This window comes from Protobothrops mucrosquamatus, unplaced genomic scaffold (assembly GCF_001527695.2).
Source record: "Protobothrops mucrosquamatus isolate PMUCROS unplaced genomic scaffold, P.Mucros_1.0 scaffold170, whole genome shotgun sequence".
Taxonomy (NCBI): domain Eukaryota; kingdom Metazoa; phylum Chordata; class Lepidosauria; order Squamata; family Viperidae; genus Protobothrops; species Protobothrops mucrosquamatus.
This window is the reverse complement of record NW_015386531.1, coordinates 306,034-330,761: the sequence shown is the minus strand read 5'-3', so window position 1 is coordinate 330,761 and position 24,728 is coordinate 306,034. Positions and strand designations below refer to the sequence as shown.

General features: G+C 34.2%; 1 protein-coding gene across 1 annotated transcript in view; it reads right to left on the bottom strand.

Annotated features, from left to right (window-relative positions):
* The window catches only part of MEIS2 (Meis homeobox 2), a 226,073-nt gene that overhangs the window by 57,279 nt on the left and 144,066 nt on the right, over nucleotides 1–24,728 (bottom strand). Inside the window, exon 9 of the mRNA XM_015813574.1 lies at nucleotides 18,773–18,849. Within this exon, the coding sequence (XP_015669060.1) occupies nucleotides 18,773–18,849 (77 nt within the window). The remainder of the gene's footprint in view (nucleotides 1–18,772; nucleotides 18,850–24,728) is intronic.

Here is a 24,728-nt window from a genome sequence, read left to right as displayed (position 1 = left end):
AGCATGCAGCTATCCTAAAACCTAGCTTAAACATTCATAAAATATAATCACAGCCAGCTAGTGAATATAAATCATAGATCCATTTGATACAGCCATTGTCAAGAGCCACCACTACTGCCAGACACTCAGGCATGATGGCAAAGCACAGTCCTCAAGTCCTTCCTAGAGGTCAGAAGGTTAGGTACCAATTTAAGTTTTGGGGAAATGATTTTCCAAAAGGTAGGCGTAATGGCAGAAAAAAAATTTTCTCTGGACTTTATAGATCATTACTGGTACCTTGATTTGTACCCAGAAGCACTGATAGCCAATGTGGCTTATGGAAGAGAGATGTAATGTGCTCTGTTCAAGGGGTTCACATGCCACTGCATTTTGTATCCACTACAGCTTTCTACTGCCCCACATAGTGTTATATAGTAATCCATTTAGGAGGTAACTTGGGCATGAGTGACAGAAAGTAGAGCCTCTTGGTTCAGGAAAGGGCATAACTGGTGTACAATACAGAGCTAGGTAAAGATCTTCCTGGGGTTTGTGCAGGAGTCATGACACCAGGAGAATACCCCCTTGTATATTTGAAAATATCACTGCTATTTGACCTCCAGTTGTGCTGTAAACAACTTTTCAGTCACTTCATCTCCCTCAATTCCTCCATAAACCAGGGGTCATGATGGGAGAAAGAGTCTGCATGGGTCTGAGCCGGTCCAAGGCCAGGTAGCAATTAAAGCATCTATTGGACTGTGAAGAAGTCCATAAAAAACAAACAAACCCAAGCTCATTCTGAATACTAATATTAATCGATAGTGTTAAAGAATTCATGTGTATTATCTTACTAGAACTTCTTAAATGTAATTAAGGGAAATATAATTTCAATATTTCATCTTCAAAGGAAACGAAGTGCTAAAACTGAAAACAACTCACCCTTAAGACATTAGTTAATTCAAAGGTTTGTAACAATAACTTACTATTTTTAACCCAGTTCTTCAAGCTATTTATATAAGATATAATTGTACATACTTCAGAAATTGCCTGCTTGAATCAGCACAACCTTTCCCAACCTGGTACCTTTCAGATGTGCAGCACTATAATCTATTAATTCCCAAGTAATAACGACAGAAAGCTGTTGGAATTCCAGTTTAATATATTTGAAAGGAACAAGGTTGGAAGATGTATTAAAACATGAGAAAATCTGAAAAAAGCCTCATAATTTATGAAGAAATTTTTAAAAAATCAAATGGCAATAATATATGCTGAAACTATAAAATTTAAGGAATCTTTTTAAAATAAAAACAAAGGGTTTGCCTACTATAAATATTTGACTAACATTTTCAGTAAAATCATGTATTGTTATTATTTACAGCACATTCAGCCTAAAAATAAAATAGCAGAATTTTGATGCTTTTTTAACATCAAGAAATCATTAAGCTGATTTTTTGTTTCAGTTGTCAAAACAGTGCTAGACTTAAAAACAGTTCTTAAGAGGCAAAAGGCTAGTGTGTGAATCTATTCTATCCTTATTCAAACTTTATTGCTTTTTTAAATGTTTATGTTTCAAGGAAGTTTGCTATTCAAAAGGTCAGTGTGCATTTAACTTACAGAAGTAATATCAGAAGATAAGGTAAGTTTGGAAATATGTGGCTAATGAAATAACTCTCTCTCTCTCTCTCTCTCTCTCTCTCTCTCTCTNAAATGCTTGATTCAATAAACACAAAATGAAACAATGAAACAGGAAATGAAAGTCCGTATCAATAAAGCACTCTCCCCACTGTAGCTATCATTCAATGAAGTTTTACATACTTTTAAAAGCTTTTGTGACTTCCCCCCTCAAAATCTCTATACATCCAATGTCAAAAATTCACAATAATATATTTACAAGGAGGTGTAAATCTGTTCTGCCTGGTAGACTAGGTTTATGTAAATGCAGAGCATTTTGGACAATTTTTTAATAACAAAAACTTTACTACTTGACATTCATGTCAAAACAGCAGTGATAGTTTAGATAATAAATAATATTCCACAGCAAAATTATAATATTCTTTCTTACCTTGGTAAACTGTTTACCAAATAATGGGATGATGATATAGTATATCCCCAAAAATCTCTTGGATATGTAGAATGCAACTTCCCCCTACAATCGCTGAATTACAATATCAGCATTTATTGGGATCCTATTTCAAATCAGCATAAGTTGTTGGATAACTTTTTTGCTAGCTATTCATTTATGTTCTGTCAAGACAAGTAAACTGTGATCTGACTAACAATGCCAGAATGTGTTGCATTCACTTAAAGGCAGCATTCTAGTTGGGTTCACTGCTTGCCCTCATGCCGACTTGAATAGGCAAGTTGTTGCTATCTTACTTATGTTTATGTGACATAAAAGATGGCAAAAAGGAATTGCCAGCATTGTTATAGCTAGCAACATTGCACCAGTAATATTGCAGCCATATTAGATATTGGCAGGTAGTAACCTTCCTCCTCTAGTGTGGTAAATTATTAGTCAGAATTCAGTTCATGAAGCTTGAGCCTCACAGTCATCTCATATTAATTTTAATGTTACTTCAGATGAAAAATTGCAAGTACTTAGCTGAGAATTCATTGTTTACATTTAAATACAAGAAAAGAATATGAAAAAATGGTCTATGGTATATTTAAGGGCAAATTCAGTTTATCCCTTATGTTTGCTTAATTATTAATGAAGCTGGTCATTGGTTGAAAGCTCCACAAACCATGTGGGAGTGAATGTTTTGGAGATTGAATCATGGCCTAAGACATAAATATTATTCATTTTTTAAAAACCTTGATCTCTTTGGCTTTGAAACAACCATGTCGTTTGTCTACTTTTTGAAACAGTAAAAATATTAACTAGTTTCCTAGCTTCTTTAAGGTCACAGCCATGCCAGAAGAAAAAATAAAATAATTCAATTGAGTCAAAATGTTGCTACTAATTTCTCAATGATTTTGCATGAATGTGCTCTTAGGAGTAGCATGTATAAACCAACATACTAGAACATAAATGAAACACTAAAATGATGAAAATATAATTAACAACTTTGTGTAATTTCAGTTATTCAACCAGATAATTTTTCCTGAAATCAGTACTATCATTTAAGCTACACTCCATGGCAGGGGTCTCCAACCCCTGGTCCGTGGACCAGTACCAGGCCACGGCATGCCAGCAACTGGGCCGCACAAACAAGCAAAGCCCATCCGCGAGATGCAGGCAGCACACAAAACCACGCCCCCTCCGGTCCGTGGAAAATCCCCTCTCCACGGAACCGTTCCCTGGTGCCCAAAAGGTTGGGGACCTCTACTCTATGGCACAAATAAATCATATAAATCTCACTGTTGTTCAAACGTACCTTGGCTATATCAGCCATGCATTTTGTTGTATGGTTTTCATGTTTTTTATTGTTCTTAAATATTGTTTTGTGTTTTAATGATTTGTGAACAGCCCAGTCATATATCTGAGAAGCTATATCTGAAACAAACAAACAAATAAACAAACAAACCTAGAAGTTTAAACAATAGTAATTCTTCTAGGTCTTGCTTTTCCTTTGCATATAGGCAAATAGTTCCTAGGGAAGCTCACTGCAAACTGATAAATAAATCTGAAACTGAACAAAAGGAATTAAGGCAAATCTTCAGTATGCAATTGTTCCAGTAAAATGAATACATTTATCAACATTTGGAAATATCTTAGTAGTTCAAACTGCAGACACAACAAGTACAGAAAATCAAGGTATGCAAGATTTAGTCAATATATCCAAGAGCTAAATATATAGAATAGAGTTCAAATGTGATGATCTAGTCTGGGAATATTTGGTTCAGATTTTCATTTCCCTGGGACATAAAGGACAGGTCTAAACACATTCTTCTCCAATACTCAACCTCAATGAAACCCAATCCAAACTGGTTTTTCTGGAATTTCAAGATGCTTCAAGAGCAGCAACATAGCACGCACAGCATTTTTTTTTCTTTTCATTTAAAAATTAATATATATTCTACCATCCTTCTTTTAAAGAATTCAAAGCAAATTAACTGTAGTATTTCATTTGTTTTTAACTGATAGATTCCTACTGCTTTGTTCTTGCAGTTTTTCTCCTTGTGGTTTGCTATAATTTGATGCCTTACTATTTTTTTTTTTAACTTGAATGTGAATTGTGGCATGGTAAAAATTATAAACAAAGTCGCATCTACACTATTTGGAACTATTATTTCAGACAGCAGGGGCACAGGAATTAAAAAATGGCAAAATCTTGAGGCACCTTAAAAATGTTTAGAATAATTTCACTGGTTACATTAAACTTTATCAAAAACATCTTCACCTAGATTTGTCAAAGTTTTTAACATTATCCCAATGTTTGCTGATACTTCTGGAAACCAACGTCAATAGACTCAAATCACATACATTAGAAGTAAAATGCAATTGTGAATTTCAACAGCACATCCAATCTCATTTTGAAAAAAGACTAGGAAGAATAATGAAAAATGATCAGTACTACAAATCTTCATAGCTATGTACAATCTACGTATACAAAGTCAGTTTGGCCTAAATAATAGTTGTGAGAGAGATATAGTGGAAGAAAGCTTTTAATCTCAACTCCTGCTTGCAAACTTCCAGGATGTAATATTGGCCCAAAATGTTGGGCTAGACAGGCTTTGGTCTCTTCTTATTTTCTTATGCTACCACGCTACCAAATTTCAAGTATTCATTTTTAAAAAATGGTTAAATAAAGCTTAATAAGTTCAGAATTCATTATATAATACATGATGAAACTTGTTAAAGGAAATGGCAATTATTATGTTTAATATAGTCAGCAACGATATCTAATGTTATGTGAGCAGACTTCTGCTTAGGCAATGGAATTTTCCCTTTCATTTCCCCTTCAAAAAGTGCTCTGGAAGATCATTCAAACATATGGATTTCATTTGGAAGAACACAGAGGGGGCTGTAGGGAGAAGAGAATCTATTCTGCTGATGGATGTTTTTCTTTTGGTGGAAAGACCCTATTGGATGTTTTCTTCTATCACATTATTGGTTATTATGAATTTAATCAGATATGATATAAAGATTATGCACAATACTTTTCATCATTTCCAAATATGAAACAACAAACAACAAATATGAGACAAAAATTACGGCAACAGTCTACAAAAGTATTGCTCCAGAGTAATTCCATGTGTTCTGTTAAACTGTTCTGGAGCTGATGGTTTATATATGATGAAGACTTAGCTATGTTCTCTAACCATAAAGGTTTGATTGAAAGCTGGCACATCTTCCTTTTGATTGATCAAATCCAACTTAGTTTAATATTTTTCATTTGAAAATGAATGGTGAGTCTTGTGTTACCCAATCAATATTTAAAAAGAAACGGAAAGGACAACTTGCAACATTTGTTTTATAGAGTGTGAGAGAAACTTCAATTTTTTTCTGAAAAAATAGGCATCTATCATAATTTACAAAGTGCTATATTCTGGATATAGGACAGTCTTTTAAAATAAGGGATACCCTTAACATAATGGACATCTGGCAGACTTAGGTAAGCCAAAGGTTTTCTTTGAAATAAAATTTAGCACAGAAAGAAAATTGGACAAAATTCAGTTAACACATGGTTTTAATAAAACACATGATACTAGTGTAATACAAAGTTCTTGATTGCAACAAGACTTCTGTAGAGTGAATTTCCAATATATGCTAAATTTGCCAGGGAATTGAGATAAAGGAGCTAAGCAAGACTACAAATCTTGCATACTAATGAATAGGGAAAAAAGCCTACACTCCATTCTTGAGGTATTATTTTACTCTTGAATAAGAGGAAGGGACAATTCTAGAAAACTCTCAAATAAGAAAGTCCTGCTATATATAATCAGTTAAATGCTATAGGGTGACAGAATCGTGTAAACCCAAGAATCAGAGAAAGCATCAGAATTTATACATATATGATTTTTTTTTTATAAAATTAAAGCCAAGATGGTTCGAAAAAAGTACAAAATTCAAACAAAACCCCCATGAAGCTTCATGCTGGATTATAGTTAAATTGATTAAATTGATTAAAAATTTAATATATAAATTGTTATATTACAGATTCTCTGACTTCAAAGAAGCTACAGGATTTTCATGAAATGTATTCATGAATTACACTAACTTGTAATAGCACTAACTCAAATCTTATAGTAATATATGTGCAGAAAGTCTATTTCAGACTGTTTTTACATATTCAAGTAACACATCTAAAAGACCTCAGTGTAATTGAACGTAAGAATTTGTATTACATTGTTGCTGATAGACTCCTACATCCTCCTGTTTTGTTTTAAAGCTGATTATTGTCAAATCAATTGCACAGAATCAGAATACATAAACAATTGTAGGAAAATAACTTCTAATAGGGGTCATTGTTTATGGCAAGGGTGAACTGGCATAACAAGGAAATAGAAGCAGTCACCTCCTTCCTATGGATAGAATGGCTCTTCTTTTCATGTAATGAATCTCATTCAGAATTGGCTGAGCAGGAGAGAAGAGAAATTTCTCTTCACCTGCAGTCTCTTATACCTTGCTCAAAAGGGAAACATGCCAATGTTGAACAATCCTAGAGGTGAAACCAGGATGACCTGCTCATCTATTTGGCATTTTATCTCACCTGCTCCATAACTCCCATACTCAGGTAAACATATGAAATTGACAGAATGTGATAAATCCTGCCTTCCCATTTAGCTATGCCTTAAACAACTAAAAATTTAACAATTAAGAAGATTATAAATATAGTATGAACTGTAGCTTTCAAAACAACATATTAAATAAGCACTTAGAGAAGAGAATCATTACATTGTTTAGATTACTGAAACCAACTTCTTGGTCAGTTCTGGAACCTAAATTAAAACATCATTCACAAGTGGTTGTTCAGTCTCTGCATGACTACTCAATGATGAGTATTTACTTTCTACCTGAGTAAAGGAATCCATTGTCATAGACTAGGGGTGTCAAACTTGCCGTGTCATGACGTATCGTGACTTTTTTCCCATTGCTGGAGATGGGGTGGGCGCAGCTTCTGCATGACGCATTCGGCCTGCAGGCTGGCAGTTTGACACCCCTGTCATAGACCATGATAAGTAAAAACAAAACAAAACAACAACAAAAACTAATTGAGTGTGTGATAATAAATGCTTAAAGAAAAATTACTGAACATAAAAAACAAAACAAACATGGAAGCAATGTATAAGCCAGAATAAAACAGGTGTGTGGCTTGTATTTTACCATAGGAAGAAATTAAATATGGCTTTATAAATTAACTAACCAGTAATTAGTAGAAAGGAAACATTTATAGCAAGACACATCACTTGCTTTGATATGAGTCATAACCTTTCTTTAGCCCTGTGGGTCTGACTTTTTAGTGATAGTTTTCCTTCCGTGGAACAGCTTGCTCTGACTAGCCAGATTGCCCCCACCCTGTTAGCCTGCCAGAAAGACATAGAAAGGAAAGCATCTGGAGGCAAAAAGGATTAAACAATCCCTGTTGGGTGGTGCAATTAAGTGAAGTTCTTGTTAGGTTATGAATTCTTTTTAATATTATTGTTTCATGTGAGCTGTTCACAAGTATTATAATCAGGCAACACAAAAGTGATAGAAAATGAAGCAATCAAATGTTTACTTTATATATGCACATGCACATATTGAAGGAAGGTGATAAAACCTCAGTCTAAAACCTCAGATATCCATAATATCTGTTTATCTGTAAACTGCCCAGTCACCTCCAGAATACGATGGGCAGTAGTTAAATTAGATGAATTTTATATATACATACATATGTCATACAACCCGCCTTGCCTACCCTACCCTACAAGGTTCCTATTTCTAAATAACATTTCCTCAAGTAACTAAGTTAAAACAGAAATATTCAATTTTTTATTATATTTACTCCAGTGTTTTCAACTGCTCTGTTTGATTTCCTCAAAAGCACTTATTAGAATGGATTAATTTAAAGCAAGGTGATTTGCAGAAAGAAAAAGCAAGTTGAAATAAATGATTTAGATAAAGATAATCTTTGTTTCTCTTTATAGCTTCCAGCTATGTTTAAATTTGCCCATTAGATTAGATTAATTGATAATTAAGAGTATTTTAATTTACAAATTTGTTTCATTTAAATATGTCTTGCACCTCTCTGGCACATTGTGTACTTTTTGCACTATGTCTAAAGTCTTATGTCTTTCACCTACCAAGTGAAATCTGTATGGGAATGATTAGAGTTAGGGTTATTCCAAGGTATTTTTTTTATGATAGCAAACATATCAGAATGCTGCCTTATAGTAAGACCAGAGACATGTGTGGGTTGCATGGGTGCCAGAGTTGAGCACTATCTCATTAATTTCTGGATAAAATTATCTTTTCCCTGTGGGTCTGAATCCACTGGTTCTCAGAGACTATTTTAAATCAACCTTCCTGACAAAAGCTAATAGCACATTGCAGTTTTTAGGTCTCTCTTTGGAGTGCTTCTGCTGATTAAAATTGAAAATGTCAGCAGAAGCACTCCAATATTCTTTAAGGAGAATATCTGGAATACTGATTTCAAAATCAGTCTAAGCCTAGAATCCAGCCCCATGGTTCATGGATTTATTTTTAAAATTGATATATGCATACCTCTTCTCCATTACAATGGGGGTCTTCACCTTGATCAGATTGGACACACTAACCTCTACAGTCCTGTGGAGGCATTATAAACGTCCATGTTAGGAACAGGTCTTTGGAGTCCCTAACTCACATGCTCTTTTGTGGCTCTTGTTACAGGGAATTTAAGAACACTTTCATGAACTCCATCTTAAAGAACTATTCTGGTAGAGCATAAAAAAGTTAAAATTAAGTGCAATAGGAAGCCTGTCATGTGATAAGTGAGTAATCCTCAAGCACACTGGTATTCAGCTATATGTACTGAATATAATCTGCACCATCAAGACATTCTTGTGAAATTCACATAGGACATCTTCATGTTATCTGTTATCCATTCAAAAGACAAAATATGCTAGACAATTCAAACATATAATATTTAAAGTTTCAATACAGTTTTTTTTCCCTGTCACAGGTTCTTTTAGAAGTATCCAAATTCAGGGGACTCCCAAAACCCCAGAAGGCCAATACAAGTGTCCTTGGTTTTTAAGCAACCCATCCACAAGCACACAAGGGATAGCGCTCACACACTTCCCAGGCCTATTGCTGCTCCTCTTAATAGTAGAAGCCTTCCACTGTCTCTGAGCCTTAGACTATTTCCAGTGGGTCTATACAGAGTAACAGAACTACCTCTCACTCCAAGAATAACACCCCTCACACCCAGATGCTTTTTTGCTGGGTTTTTATAGCTGCTTGTTGCTGAGCAGCAGGGCTGAGTAGGGAAAAATCTTAAAGGGGGGGGGGCACCATGAGCTCAGGGGCTAGCCAATTGTCAGGCAGCTTGCCTTCTCAGAATATAACTTATGATAACTATTCAAAAATCTCAAGAAATTGTATTTCCATGCATGTGTACTTAAGATCTTTAATTGGAAATACTAGAGACTGAAGCTAATCTTTATGTATGAAAATTTCTGTTACTCTAATTTGATTTTTCCATATATAAAGTGCACCTAAAAAAGCATAAACTATTTTTTTAAAAAACCTAATCATTTGAGGACTTGCATCAAAGATGTGAAAACTTTTATTGTTTTATATAAAATTCCAGTGCAAATTGAAGCCCAAGTACATTGGGTAGAAAAAAGACACCAGGTCTTTTTGTACTTATATTTAGACCTGGTGTCTATAAATTTAACTCTTTAGTAATATTGAAGCTGTAAAATAAAAATTGCTTGTTCATCATTTAAATGCATTCATTATTGGAAAACTGTCAACATAATGCTAATTAAATATATATTTATTTGGAGAAAGAAACAAGAGAGAGAGAGAAATAAAATAAATATTATCATGGGAGTTTATTTCAGACTGCCTCAGTAGGCCGAAGATACAGATAAAGCTATTCTGCATTAGTTGATCAACCTTTAAAAAAGGTGTGCAACTGTGATAATGGGAGATTTCAATTATTTCAACTGACATCTGCTGGGAATCTAACTCTTGGGTCAGAGGTCCAACAAATTATTGTCCTCTATTGTTGGCAACTTCATTTGTTAGGAGGTAGACGATAAAAGTAGGGAACTTGCTATCTTGAATATAATGCTCATTAATAGGAAGGAATTAGTGGATGAAATACATATTGAGTGACGTGATTATGTTCTTTTGAATTTGTAATAGCCAGAAAAGAGAAACCAAGAAGAGTAAAGAGTAAATTGGACTTTGAAAGAGGGGATTTGATAAACTCCAAAGGAAGATAGATGCAATAGCATAAAATCCTGAAGGAGTAAATTATCCACAAACAATTGGAAATTCTGTGAAATGGAGTACAGAAGGGTCAATCACAAACTATTTCAACAAAAGGAGAAATCTAATGAGGCCTCTATGGATAGCTCTCTAAAACAAACAAAAAAGAATACATGCAGAGTATACCAGCATCAGGCTCCATAGAAAATTTATTAACTGTTCAAATTGGTTGCCATTTTCTTCCAAACATTTCCTTACTCATTTGCTGCATGACCTTTGAACATTCTTAAATACAGTATCATAAAACCTATTGTGATTGACCTGAGATAGACTTATTGTACACTCTCTATATAAAAAAAAGCAGGGACATAATCAGAGAATACAAAGTCCTGAAAAACTGTAGGAATTCCTCATATTTTCCTTAATAAAATGGTAAAATATGGGATGTAATAAACTGACTCACTATTAGATGGACTCACAATTGGCTGTATTATCATACTCAAAGACAGCATGTTAATAACTGCACTTTAGTTTGTTCAAAACTATCAAGTAGAGTACTATAGTGATCTCATTCTTATCAGTGACATGAACAGGTTGTTTAGGAATATTTACTAAGTATGTAAATTGTATAAAGCTAGAAGCATTAGGTAATACTTTAGAAAAGAGGCAGAGAAGTATTGAGCAATGGGCTAAAATTAATAGGCTGGAATTTAGTGAGAGAAATGTAATACTGTACACTTAGCTAAGAAAAATGAAAGGTACAAGGTAGGGAAGATCTGGTTTGGCAGTAGTATATGTAAAGAAATTATGGTTGTTTATGGTTAGCACAAATTAAACATGATCAGCAGTATGGTGCAGTATGGTGCAGCTGCTAAAGAGGCAAATGTTATTTTAGGATATATTAACAGAAGCAAAGGGTTCAGATTAAGGATGTAACTTTTCCATTCTACTCTGATCTAATTAGGCCCCACATACAATATTTTGTGCAGTTCTGGACACCACAGTTGAAAAAGTTTTAACACTCAAAGTTACTCAGGTTTTACTGAGTGTTACTCTCAGATGTGATTATCTCAACTATAAATGTATCATGTCTAATCATCAAAACCATAAATGACAACTTCATTTGATTCTTTTTTATGCAAGAAGTCCATAAGAGGCTTCTAGCCATTAATAAATAGTTTTATATTGTAGTTTATAAAATCTACAAGCTAGTACAAGGTACCCCAATGGGATCACCCATATCAGGCCTAATAGCAGAAGCAGTCATGCAACGACTCAAATCCATAACTCTACCCAGTATCCAACTAAAATTCTGGACATGCTTCATTCATGACACCTTCATCATTATCAAACACTGCTAAACTGAAGAAGCACACCACCTACTCAATAACATATTCCCTGGGATCAAATTCACACATGAAAACAGAGAACAGACTCCCATTCCTCGACATTGACATAAGGAGACTGGACAATGGAAAATTGGAAACCCACTTCTACCGCAACCCACACAACAGACCAGATTCTCAGCTTCGCAAGCAACCACCCCACCACACGCAAAAGAAGCTGTGTCCAAATCCTCTTCAGAAGGGCCAGGGCACACTGCAGCATCACAATACTAAGAAAAGCAGAAGAGAAACAGTTGCTTGACATCCTTCTCTATAACGGCTATCCAAAAAACTTCGTATTCCAACGCACAGCATCCAAACCACAACACACCATACAACCAACTACCACTCAAAAGCTAAGCCTACATACATAAAAGGGCTGTCAGAAATGACAGCCACAATTCTCCAACCCCTAGGAATAGCAGTAGCCCACAAACCCACAGCCACACTCCACCAGGAATTATCCTGAACCAAAGACAATATACAGAAGGATGAAAATCAACTGTAACCATTGCAACCAATTCTATGTTGGACAAACATGACATCAATTAAAAACCAGGATCCATAAATACCAACTGACAGTCAAATGCCATGATCCCAAATCTTTAATCTCTACCCACACCAACACCAAACAGCACCAGTTCGATTGGAGCAACACAAAAATCATCAGCCATGCTACTACCCGCCACGCTTGTAGTTCATCGAAGCGTGACACTCCACAAGCAATTTCATCAACAGGTACATTGACCTACAAACAGCCTATAAATTCCTCAGAATCCAAATCAACCACACAGCCAACCAGAGACAGCATTGACCCTCAACCAACCCACCCAAGCCCCACCAGCAGTTCATCTCCAAATGACCTTGATCTGATGTAACCTCCCCATCACAAATCTCACTGATGACTCACACCTGATCCATCATAAGACTCTCACTCAACACACCCAAACCTGAAGCCCTTATAAACAGAAGAGCACTGACATCCTCTAAACTCCACTGAAGATGTTATCTAGTCTGGTAATGAAACATTTGGAAATTAATCCACAAACTTAGAGAATGAACCTTTACCCTCACTTTTATATTGTTTTTAATTGTCTGATTATTGTCTGATTATTTTATAATGTTTCATCTGTTTATCACCCAGAGTCATCTATATAAGATGTGCTATAAAAATTGGATAAATAAGATGGCAAGGCCTAGTTGAAACAAGTTCAGTGAATGTATTAAGAAGATGAGAGATCCGTAAACCAAGTCCTATAAAGAACAGATAAAGCATTTGTTTATCCTTAGCATAAGAAGTGACATCTAATAACAGTCTTCAGATATCTGAATGGTTCTCACACAGAAAAGGGAATGGACTTATTCTCTATTACCCCAAAATGCAAGTCAAGAGACAATGAGTTAAAACAAGGAAAGCACCCATTAAATCAAGATGTTTTACTTACTAGATTTTTTATCATCAATATTGCAACAGTTTCTTCTTTTAAGCCCCAAGTTAGACAGAATTTTATCAACAAATACTATGCCTTGGTTTAACATCATCAGAAACCATACTTTCTTTAACACCATGAGAAATTATGCTTTTTCTTTGTCTGGGGGTTAAGGCACCAGGCTAGAAAGCAGGACACTGTGAGTTGAATTCCCACCTTAACATGAAAACCAGCTGGGCGACATTGAGCCAGTCATCCTCTCTTAGCCCAACCCATCACACAGGGTTGTTGTTGAGGGCAATATAGGAGGAGGCAGGTGTGTTGGATATGTTCACCACTTTGAGTTATTTGTAAAGATAATAAAGGTAAATAACGAGTGGCATGGTGGCATAAGTGGCAAGGTGGCCTAGGGTTGAAGAAGGTTAAGAGTTCAATTCTAGGTAGTGGCAGATATTTATCTCCTACGGCATAAATAAAAAATACCTGCTGCAAACTCCACATGGTGTCAGGGAGGGCATGTGGCCAGTAAATGCTCACCTCCATCCAGCTGCCCCGACTCCCCCAAACTAAGGGATTACAGGGTCGTAAAAAGGAATTTTAATAAAGGTGAGAAATAAATAAAATTTTGAAATAAACCACAATTTATTTATTTACTATTTAGTTATTAGATAAATAAATCAATGCTGCTTTCCTCCAGGAGCTCAAGGTGATATACATACTGTTACATCCTACTTTTTTTTCTCATAATAACCAACCTGTGAATTAGGTTGGGCTGAGAGAGAGACTGACTGGTCCAATGTTATACACTGAGCTTCAATAGTAAGGAACTCCTGGTTCTAAGTCTAATGTAACCATACTGGAATTATTCATTATACTAAGGCACAATCTAAGGTTTATGAGGCATAAAGGAATACAACATGTTAAAGAGAAAACAAAAATAAGGCTTAGTGCAATATATGCTCAAGCAATATAGAAGAGAAAAAGACAAAGGAAAAAGCATGATTAAACTTCAATTATGTGTAATATATGTTCTTCTCCTAGCCTTCAGCCTGCATATACCAACCTGTTCTCTAGGTAGAATTATATGGTAGGAAGAAGAGGGAGAGAACCAAAGGAAGTTCCTTTGTGTTTGCTCTTAGGTAATATTGAAGGAGCCCATGATTAAAAAGTCATTAGATTAACTGCCTAAATTAAATTCTTGAATTATGAAATTATACAGGAAATAAAAGCAGATCTAACTTAAATAAAAATCATGATTTAAATCACTAGTTGGAAATGTATTCATTTGCCAAAAAGAATCTATGACTTTAATTTGAAGTCAGAATGTATTCTCCTTCTTTGCTACAGTCTGATTTCATATTCTTCGGAAATCAGAGACCATTTCCTTTTTAAAACATACATAAAATATGAAGAAATTAGTCATTTTTCACATTTTTATCTAAAAAAATTGAAATATGATCTTAGTACAAATCGAGCAGATATATGTGAAGTCATTAGGAGTTAAGTCAGCCCTACTTCAGCTAATTGTTGTGGATGTTTGGAAAAGAAATTCTGTCATTATGTGCTAGGAGAAACACCACAACTGATCTTTAATTCTGTGCTTTAGAAGGACTCAGTTACCAGGTCTGTTAACTTACTGTAGCTCTCAAAACCTTATTAACAAAAAGCTCACTTAGAAATTATATCCTTGATTATACTTTTAAATTAGATCCATTTTTAGAACATATTCAAATAAAAATTAAAGTATTATGTCAACTTAAAATCATTAATTTAAATTAAAATATATTATTATTTTTTAAATTAATCATTGATTTTTATGTCTAGCAAGAAACGTTCTTTCTTATCATTTAAATTTAGCTTGCAATAGAAAACATTGATGGCTGATATGATAATGGTCTACAAAATCTAAAATAGTATAACTTGCAAGTACTTAAAATTTTTAAAAATGAGATTCAGGTTGTGTGTAACAAAAATATTTGAAAATAAGAGCTGTCTTATTCTTATTCTAGTCTGGCTAGAACAGTGATGGATTTCTCTTGTTGGATGTTTTGCAAAAGAGTCTAAATATCTAAATGTTAGAGAAGGACCAGCAGATTCCTATGCTGAACAGGGAGGATGTACTGTTGGACTAAAGCCTACCAATTCAATTCTATAAAGCAGAGGTCCCCAACCTTTTGGGCACCAGGGACGGGTTATGTGGAGAGAGGTTTTTCTGTGGACCAGACAAGGGCATGATTTTGTGTGCTGCCTGCATCCTGTAGATGGGGCTTTCCTTGTTTGTGCGGACCGGTTGCTGGCATGCTGCGGCCCAGTATGGTTCCACGGACCGGGGATTGGGGACCCCTGCTATAAAGGACTAAAGCCTACCAATTCAATTCTATAAAAATTCTTATTAGGGTATTGAGGTAATGGGTGGATGGAAACTATGGGTTTTTCTCTGTTTCCTAAAACATACATAATTAAGATTCTATTTGACATTTTAATTAACATTTTTTATTATTTGTTTTCCTCAAGGACTTAATTCATATGTGTAATACAACAGTTTAGCCTAATATCACTTTCTGAAAATGAACTGAATTACTGATACTACAGGGATTATCTTCCTAAATTTTCTATATTTCTTTTTTTCCTGCTATGACCAATATATGATTTTCTTTCCAGATGATATATTTACATATGTGATACATACATAGCCTTATTATTAAGCTTTTAATATTTGAAATTCAGCATAGGAATTCCTTTATATCCTCATCTAAAGATCACTCCTGTCTTAATGTCTTGGTTATATTTCAAACTGTTCGTATCATATGTTGGTACACTATATTCAAATGCATGTTCATTTTTATGTACACAAAATTATAAAGATAATTTTTAATAAACATGAAAGCAAACTGCATGATAGTTTGAAAGTGGCTCTGACAATATATTTTCATATTGCAAAATATTTGAATGCTGTATATTATCAGAAAGATATGGAACCTTATAGATAGAAGAAGCTTTTTGTACATAGGTAAAGGAAGTTTTTAAATGAAAAGTAGATGCCTTTTCTGTATCTGTTGACTATTGCAAATATTTTTTTTTTGATGAAAATCTATGCATTTGAAACTCACTGGGTAATGGCTCATTATCAAGTCATTCATAAGCTAATAGCATATCTTCTCTTTTGTAGTAAAGCCCCTGGACTTACACTGTTGCTATGTTTTATCTTCATAGATTTCACCATGGTAACTATTTGAAACCACATTCCATTGCAGTATCAATCAGGACAATGCAATATCCTTGAAAAAAGTGGTTGCAGCAGCATAAACAGCTACTTCACATAAATAGTACATTTTTAACAACTATTATGTCACTTCAGTGATCAGATTAAAGACATTATTTTAGCGAAAAGTTTTCTAAACTCACCCCCCATAATAGCCTACTCTTGGTTAAATTATTAATCATAAGTCGATTTCTAATGAAAATTAACAAGGAAATACAATCAATATCAATATGATTAAGCTACCCAGAGTTGCTTTAATAGTAAAATGGGTGGCATATAAATTTATTAAATTTAAAAAAAAAAAAGCTTTACAGAAGATAGAGGTCTTTTTCTTTTGTTAAGCATGAACATAAATCAGTTCAGTTATTTTCTGGCCTAGCTGTTTTGGTGATGAGGTAAAACAAAAATCTGTATCTCTGATGATAAAAAATATAATAAGAAAGACTATAATTGTTTTTACTCTACCCAATTTTAGAACTAGTTCCTGATTATGGTTAGTGCCTTTTCAAGAATACTATCACTTACAAATTCGTCTTTCTGAGGTTTCCTTTGCATACACAAAGACGGTTTTATCTCAGCTATGTCTGAAGTCTATGTCAAATGAAAAAGCGACATGGACATCTTTTCAGAATCAAAGGAATGAGAAATTCATGATGATTTCAGAAACAAAATGATCAAATTAAACTACAATTTTCTTCATTACTCCACCTTTCTCCTCATCCAAAGAAAAATACTTATCTGTGACTGATGATATATCAACATTTAATTACAATAATTAAGTACAGGTTTTAAATGTTGTTTTGCTTTGAAGAAAAAGGCTTTTTAATACACATTTGTCTTGAAAAGACAAATACAATCTAATATTATAACCATAATAACAATTTAAAATATGACTGAAAATAAATAAACATTATGTATTTATTGCCAGAGTATGAATTTTCAGGTCACAGTCCAAATTCACACATACTAGTACATGTGTATCTAAGGCATGGAATAAGTCAGAACAAACATATATGTCTTTTTCTTCTAAAACAAAAGCTTATCTTTTGTGCTCTCTTTTAATGCAAGTGCATGTTTTAAATGTGCTTCATTTCAATCTTTAAAACAGAATTAAACTGAATTCAACTCCATGTATTCTATATTCCCCCTCCCCCTTTCTTTTCAGGTTAGCAGTTTATTTCTGCATTAATCACCCTGACAGAAGCAAGGCAACTCAATTTTCTGCTTCTGTAGGTAGGCACATCACTTTCTGTACAGCACTAGGCATGAAAAGGGCTGCAGCTAAGCTTTGGTTACTGGTGTAATTGAAATGCTATCCACACTATAGGGTGCATTAAAGTCAGATAACGGCAGTTCCTGTGGCCAATTTAAGTAGCTTGACTTCCCTGGGAAAAAAAATTGCCTGACAGATAAGGCAGACAAACTGGCTAATTCTCCAACCATGTCTCTCATTGTGATCCTAGAAAAATGAGAAAAAAATGAATCACAGAACCACAAAATCAATTGACCCTCGGGTAGCTCATCAGGCAGTGAGCCTGATAAACCTAAAAGCTTTGTTAATGTCTGCCTGCCTGTATCCCACAGATAGAGCACTTTGTAAATGAACCTGCTTTGATAAATATATTAAGGAAAGCTGTGAATAAAGGCAGAGACTTCTCATTTGTAAATACAACTCTGCTACATGGAATTAGAATGATAAAATGGAGTTCCATGTAATTAAGTTTGTATAAGGTCTGAAATCCGTGCAAATACTTTTCCTGAATTTTGAAAGAGAACTGTCAGTTCAATTAATCTGAACATCACCCCAAGAATGTACTGAACAAAATTAAGCTGCTGATAAAACCCGGGCCAGTATTTTGATAAGTAATTCCTATATCATTTCTTGGCCACTGTGATCATTTTATTTAATCCTCTACCCCACCCCCTTCCTTACTTATACACTAAGCCGTGTACAAAAGACGGACGGTTCACATACTACCATATCAAAAACAAAAATTGTAGAATTTCTTTGCCTATGTAAAATATCAAGGTGAATATATTCCTATAAAGGATCATTTATAGGCTGAAATCTAAATCTCTATTCAACTCCTGAACAAAGAAATCTATTTAACAATTGATAGCATAAGAATTTCAAAACTATAAATTTTTCAGGTGTTTTCCCATGAAATAACATTTATAGGATTTGAACAATTGCTGCAGACTTTGAAAAGAGAATGATCTTGAAAAGATAATTTATACCTATTAGCTTTAGCTCTCTGTAAGTATTGTTTCAGGCTTAAGAGAAACCTGACATTTAGTTGCATTGGTGTAGAAATAAAAAAGAATAGCACTTCAGCCATGGAAGTAAATATATTGTTTTAGAGTAACTTACCAGTTGTTTACTTGTAGAATTGTAAGTCCTGTGTCTTGAGCTAACTGTTTCTTCTGCTCCTCTGAAGGATACGGATGCTAATAAAAAGAAATGTTTTAAAAATGAATCAGAACTTAAGAAAGATAATGCTTTAAAAATGAAAGCATCTTTGCTGTGTATAGGTTTAATGTAACTTCAGTTTATCACTTGCATTCATTGACTTATTACATACACTCCTAAATCATCCTTCAAATTTGCCTGTCCTGTGAAACATTATCAGATGGGCACAACAATCAAACAGTATACATGTCATATGTAAAATATAAAGCATATATTTGAAATTGCACTATCAATTGCCAATTCCTGGGTTCAGATATTGCACTAAAGCATGCTTTCCTTTATACAGTTTACTCGTTAAACCACTATTAGCTAACTACATACGATGCAAAGTTTTTAAATCTTTATAAAATACAGTGGCTAGATTCATACACATTAAGCTAAAACCAAACAAACCATATTATAACAAAGATCCTGGATCTTTAACATAATACTTCTTGTGACACCTATCAAATGATTTTAATAACAATAATAATATACCACAAAGCAAGTCAGAACAACAATTATCCAGCTTTTAAGCACAGTTTGTAAAGTCCAGTGTCTGAATCAGCAGATCAAAGACATGAAACAGCCACTATCCTAAGGATACTTAGGATTTTGTGTAAGCTTCGGAGCCAAGCCTCATTGATAGGATTTGATGATCTGTGGTTAAGTGTGGATCTCAATACAAATCACTCCTAAGCAAAATGCACTGCTGAATTATATGTACAGGCCCTAGCATACAACTTTTACTTTATTGTACATGAATATGCTGTGATTGACAAAATGCATGGTTAGCATGGTCAGAGTGTCTACATCATGTTCTCAAAACTCCACAACTGCTCATTGGTGCAAAAAGGCTGGAACTTTGCTTGTAAGTCCTGTGATATGTAAATCAATCAATCTAGGAGGACAATCTGCTTTTCAGATCTGTATTATCATAATTTATTTATGTACCCCTTATCACATTGATGCCACTTACAATTGTACAGTAGAGCTACTTGTTTAGTATGCATTTATCTTCCCATCTGACAAAGAAAAATATTTCAGAGAAACCGCCATAGGCCGAAAATGTTAAACTCAAAATAGGTTAAGGTAAACTCCCTCAAAAGATTTCTCAGTACTAACTGGATGGATGAATGGAAGGATGGATGGATGGACGGACAGATGGATGGACAGACATATGATTGATAGTTTTGAAAACTTGCTATTTTTCATTGCAAATCAATACTGGATTACAGCCTGACCCAAGGAAGGTCATAACAGTAGTATTAAATGTCTTTAAACATTTGGAAAAGCATTAAGAAATGGATTTCCAAATACGTATTTTCACCAAAAATATTTCTACCTTGTCTATGGTAAGGTGTTCTATATTTTAACTTGAAAAGTTATATTCAGTTCCTCTTCTTAGGAATCATGATAGTCAACTCCACTGCAATATGTTGATACAGAATATATAGGATGAGGAATAAGCTATTTATAATCATGAAATCTACACTGGAATCCTTCTAAAAGTACTGTACTGAAACTGCATAATATTATAGGCCATAAATCTATTCCCACCCTTGATATGGTTCACAGATTTGTAAGTATCTCAAGGAATTTGCCTAGGACATAACGGAACTGTGTCCTCTTCTTCCTTACCCCTCAAAGTTTGATCCTTATCTAGGGGGGACTGAAACATAAGCAGTGCAATGTGCCCAGGAATTATTTCAAGGAGATTTTCTGGATGGAAATAAAGTATATTTGCATTGCTGTTTACCTGGCAGTATTTTCAATTAGTCAGGGTCAGAAGAAATTGGTAGAAAGTATTTGAGGGGCTGCCACAATGATGAGGGGGTCAAACTATTTTCCAAAGCACCTGAAGGCAAGACAAGAAACAATGGATGGAAACTAATCAGGGAGAAAAGCAACCTAGAACTAAGGAGAAATTTCCTAACAATGAGAACAATTAAGCAGCGGAATGGCTTGCCTTCAGAAGTTGTGGGTGCCCCAACATTATAGGCTTTCAAGCAGAAACTGGACTCGATGACCTCCAAGATGCCTTCCAACTCTGTTATTCTGTTATTAGAATACTTTTTCATGCTGGATAGAAATTATGGATTTTTACGTCCAATGGGTCTGGAACACACTGGACTGGATAATGATATTGGAAACAATCAATTAAGTTGATGATTTATGAATATAGGGTACTTCACTAATGGTTTAATGAGTTTCAGAAGGCTTTGCATTTATAAAATATTTAGTGATTAAGTATTCCTCAGGATTTTAATATGACACACAAAATTAAAATAAATATATCCCAACAAAACAGTTAAGAACTTGTTTACATAATGCTATGCCATAAAGTAGATATGAAGTTAACTATTATGCTTTAATATTATATGTGAACCAGGCTCGTATGGGTTACAATAAACCATAGCTAAAAGCCAATATGGTGTAATGGAAATGACATTGTACTAGGACTGAATGACCACAATTTGAGTCATTTTATTTCTCAGCATAACATACACCACACAATTGTTTTGGGAAAAATCAGAGGGAATACCATGGATACTATATTACAGGAAGGTAGGGAATAAATCTAAAACTTCTTAATATTACATGTAATATTCCAAAGAATATTAAGGAAATACAACAGTATCCCCCTTGAACACTTGTTAAAATATTTTCTAAACAGAAAAATTCCACAGTTTCCAGAATTGTGCATACACAATTCCTCAGCATAGTTGATTTCAAGGAGTCACCATCAAGGGAGCCTTGTTCTGTATCTTATTGGTCAAGTTGTAGATAGTTATATAGCAGACCCCTTAGGCAAATCTTGATCAATGTCTGGTTCAGCAATGTCTGATGACTAAAACAGAACATATTTAATAGTAATTGCTTGCTGAGTTACATTACTCATCACTAATTTTTCCATGATAAGACAATATAAGAGCAAAAATAAATTAAAATATTTGCATAAATAAACCTAATATTTTTTTAATCTTGCCTTATTTTTGAGATCTTTTTAGAATGATTTCATCAATAAAACAATGAGATTTAGTTGAAATAAGCATTAATATTACATATTCCTTATATTAAATATATATTTATTTTTTCAACATACCTGTCTCAAGTACAGAATACCTAATTTTAAATTTTGTTAATATCATTTGATATCACAACTAACATAAAAAGTGGAGCTGTTTTCTTTCAACAGTACTGATATTTTTTATCATGCAAATATATGCTAACAATATACCTATACAAATCCTGTTAGGTGCCAAATGACTCAATTGTTAAAAACTACAGCCTGGGATTATTTTTATAAAGGTATTTTGCAGCCCCATTTTAAAATGTTCTTACTATACTAACATCAAGAATAGTGTCATGGCAAGCTAAACAATATAGCTCTTCAGAAAAAGGGTTAAGTAGATGTGAATGAATACAGAAATAAGGCTTTTAATATTCTGAAAATATTAACAAAGAAGAATGATAACGTTGAGTTAATGTGGGTTAAGGATGAAATGAAAATAAATTTTTCTGATTGCTAAGTGTTGACACTTTTTTGGCTAGTTCCTCAAGTATTTTTTTTTAAGCCCTGTAATTATAGAAGGCTTTTCCCTTCCTTCCCCTCTTGCTTTGAGACCATATTAGTAATGACCCTTTCACTGCTTCAAAAACCACTAATAGTCTTCAGCATAGGAAAGAAAAATGAACAGGATAAATTGGAATCCACAGTCAGTAATTTGCATCATATGAGGCTGTTTTGGCCACTCACTCATTCCTGGCCATCAATCCTTTGCTGTCAGGTGCTGCACTCTGCCACCATGATAAATACTCCTCCTAACACTCTGATTCGTCCAAACAATGTAATTGTCCTCTATTTTCCTCTTGGTAATGGAGATAATGAATGACTGCACAAACAAGAAGGATTGCTCATCACAGGCACAGGGCTTGTTTCAAGCTGAAAAGCCTTCAGTACAAATTTTAATTGACTGAAATTCAGGGTTGGCAATAAATGTGAAAGAAATACTTTATTTCTGCAAGATGATTTCATTTCATTTAGGGGGCTACTTTCTTCTCAAGAAATATCTTCTAGAAATACTGAGTACAAATACTGTGCATGAAACAGCTGAGGAATATTGTTCTTCGAAAGATTATTAAATTACAAGATCATCTATAAATAGAACTAATACTTTAATATTGGCATTAACATTTTTTTAAAAAAAATGTAATTAAATATTGAAGGTCTACAGTAAAATCAGGGAATCCTAACTGTTTTAATAGTACTTATAAATGACTCTATTTAGTGCCAGACTACAAATATGTAGATGAATATTACACTCAGTGGTATTTATCTATTAAACTCAGCGAGGCAGCAGGGTAGCTCAGCGGTTAAGATGCTGGGCTTATTGGCTGGAAAGGTTCGGGCCAGGTTTGAGACGAGCTCCGTGCAATGGAGTGATCTCCCATCCTCGCCCCAGCTCCTGCCAACCTGGCAGTTTGAAAGCATGCAAATGAAAGTAGATAAATAGGTACCATTATGGCGGAAAGGTAATAGTGTTCCGTGACATCATGCTGCCCACATGACCACAGAAATGTCTTCAGACAGTGATGGCTCAATGGTCTTAAAACAGAGATGAGCACCACCCCCTATAGTCGGCAATGACTAGCGGAGTAAAGTCCACAGGGATTTCTTTTTATTAAACTCAGCAGAAAACCATGATATCAGGAAAAGCTGTCAATTAGCTATGTTGAGCTGGTGTTTTATACCTGCATATATATATTAAGGGTGTAGTCTGATATTAGTAAATCTGTAGAAACTGCTTAAGTCACACTGGGAAAACTGACTTTCCTGTCTTTGAGTGGGATAAATACTGCACCGCAGATCAACGTAAAGTAAAGATGAGCTAATTATAGAATTCACCCTACACAAATGCCCTTTGATTCTCAATTAAGAATGATAAACAAAATATAACAACTTTAGCTGGTATTTATTCTTTCCTTCCCTTTAAAAATCAGTGATAGTATGGCATTTTAAAGATAGGTTGGATTGTTTATCTGAAAGTGTTTTGGCAGGTTGCCATTGTAGCTCTGAAATTAAATAAAAAAATGTGAAAACAATCATATTTTAAGTAGTTCTGATCATAGCAATATGTTTTAGATTAATTTATAAATATGAGTACATTTAATACTAAAATAAAGTTTAAAGAAGTTAGTCAATCACATGCTTGCCTACACTTTATTAGAGCAGACATGATATTGAAATAATAAACATGGAAGGCTTTCAATTCTTTTCTGATCTCTTATTACTAAATGTTTAACTAGCTCAGTTTTAAAATAAACTCCGCAATCCTTATTCTTTGAAACTAGAAAGAAACTATAAGGCATAATTGGCTGTCCCTTTTCATATTGTCTGACTAAAGCTATCGTTTAGTCTATACATTACTAATTGACAGGCATTGGTGTAATATGGTGGTGACAAACAGCACTTCAGATAATTTCATTGGTATATTACAAGATACGATTGAAACCACAACTTAGAATTTCTTTGTGTTTCCAAGTCACTACCAAGCAAGTGACATTACTAGTGTGGTGCTACAACATGTGCGATGGTTTTACTGTATATGGACAAACCGATTAAGCATTAAATAGGCTTAAAAGTATTTTCACAGGTCATCTCAAAGGTCCTCTTTCAAAAGGCAACTGGACTGTTTTTTCCTTAAGGAAGAAGGTATTTTGCTTTAATTAATCTCATTGGATGAGAAGTGAAATGTCTTCTTCCTCAAGGAAAAAACATAGTCCAGTTGTCTTTTGAAAAACACCTTTGAAACAACCATCACTTGGATGACTGAGATTCTCCATAGATATTTTCATAGGTGTAATAATGTACCAT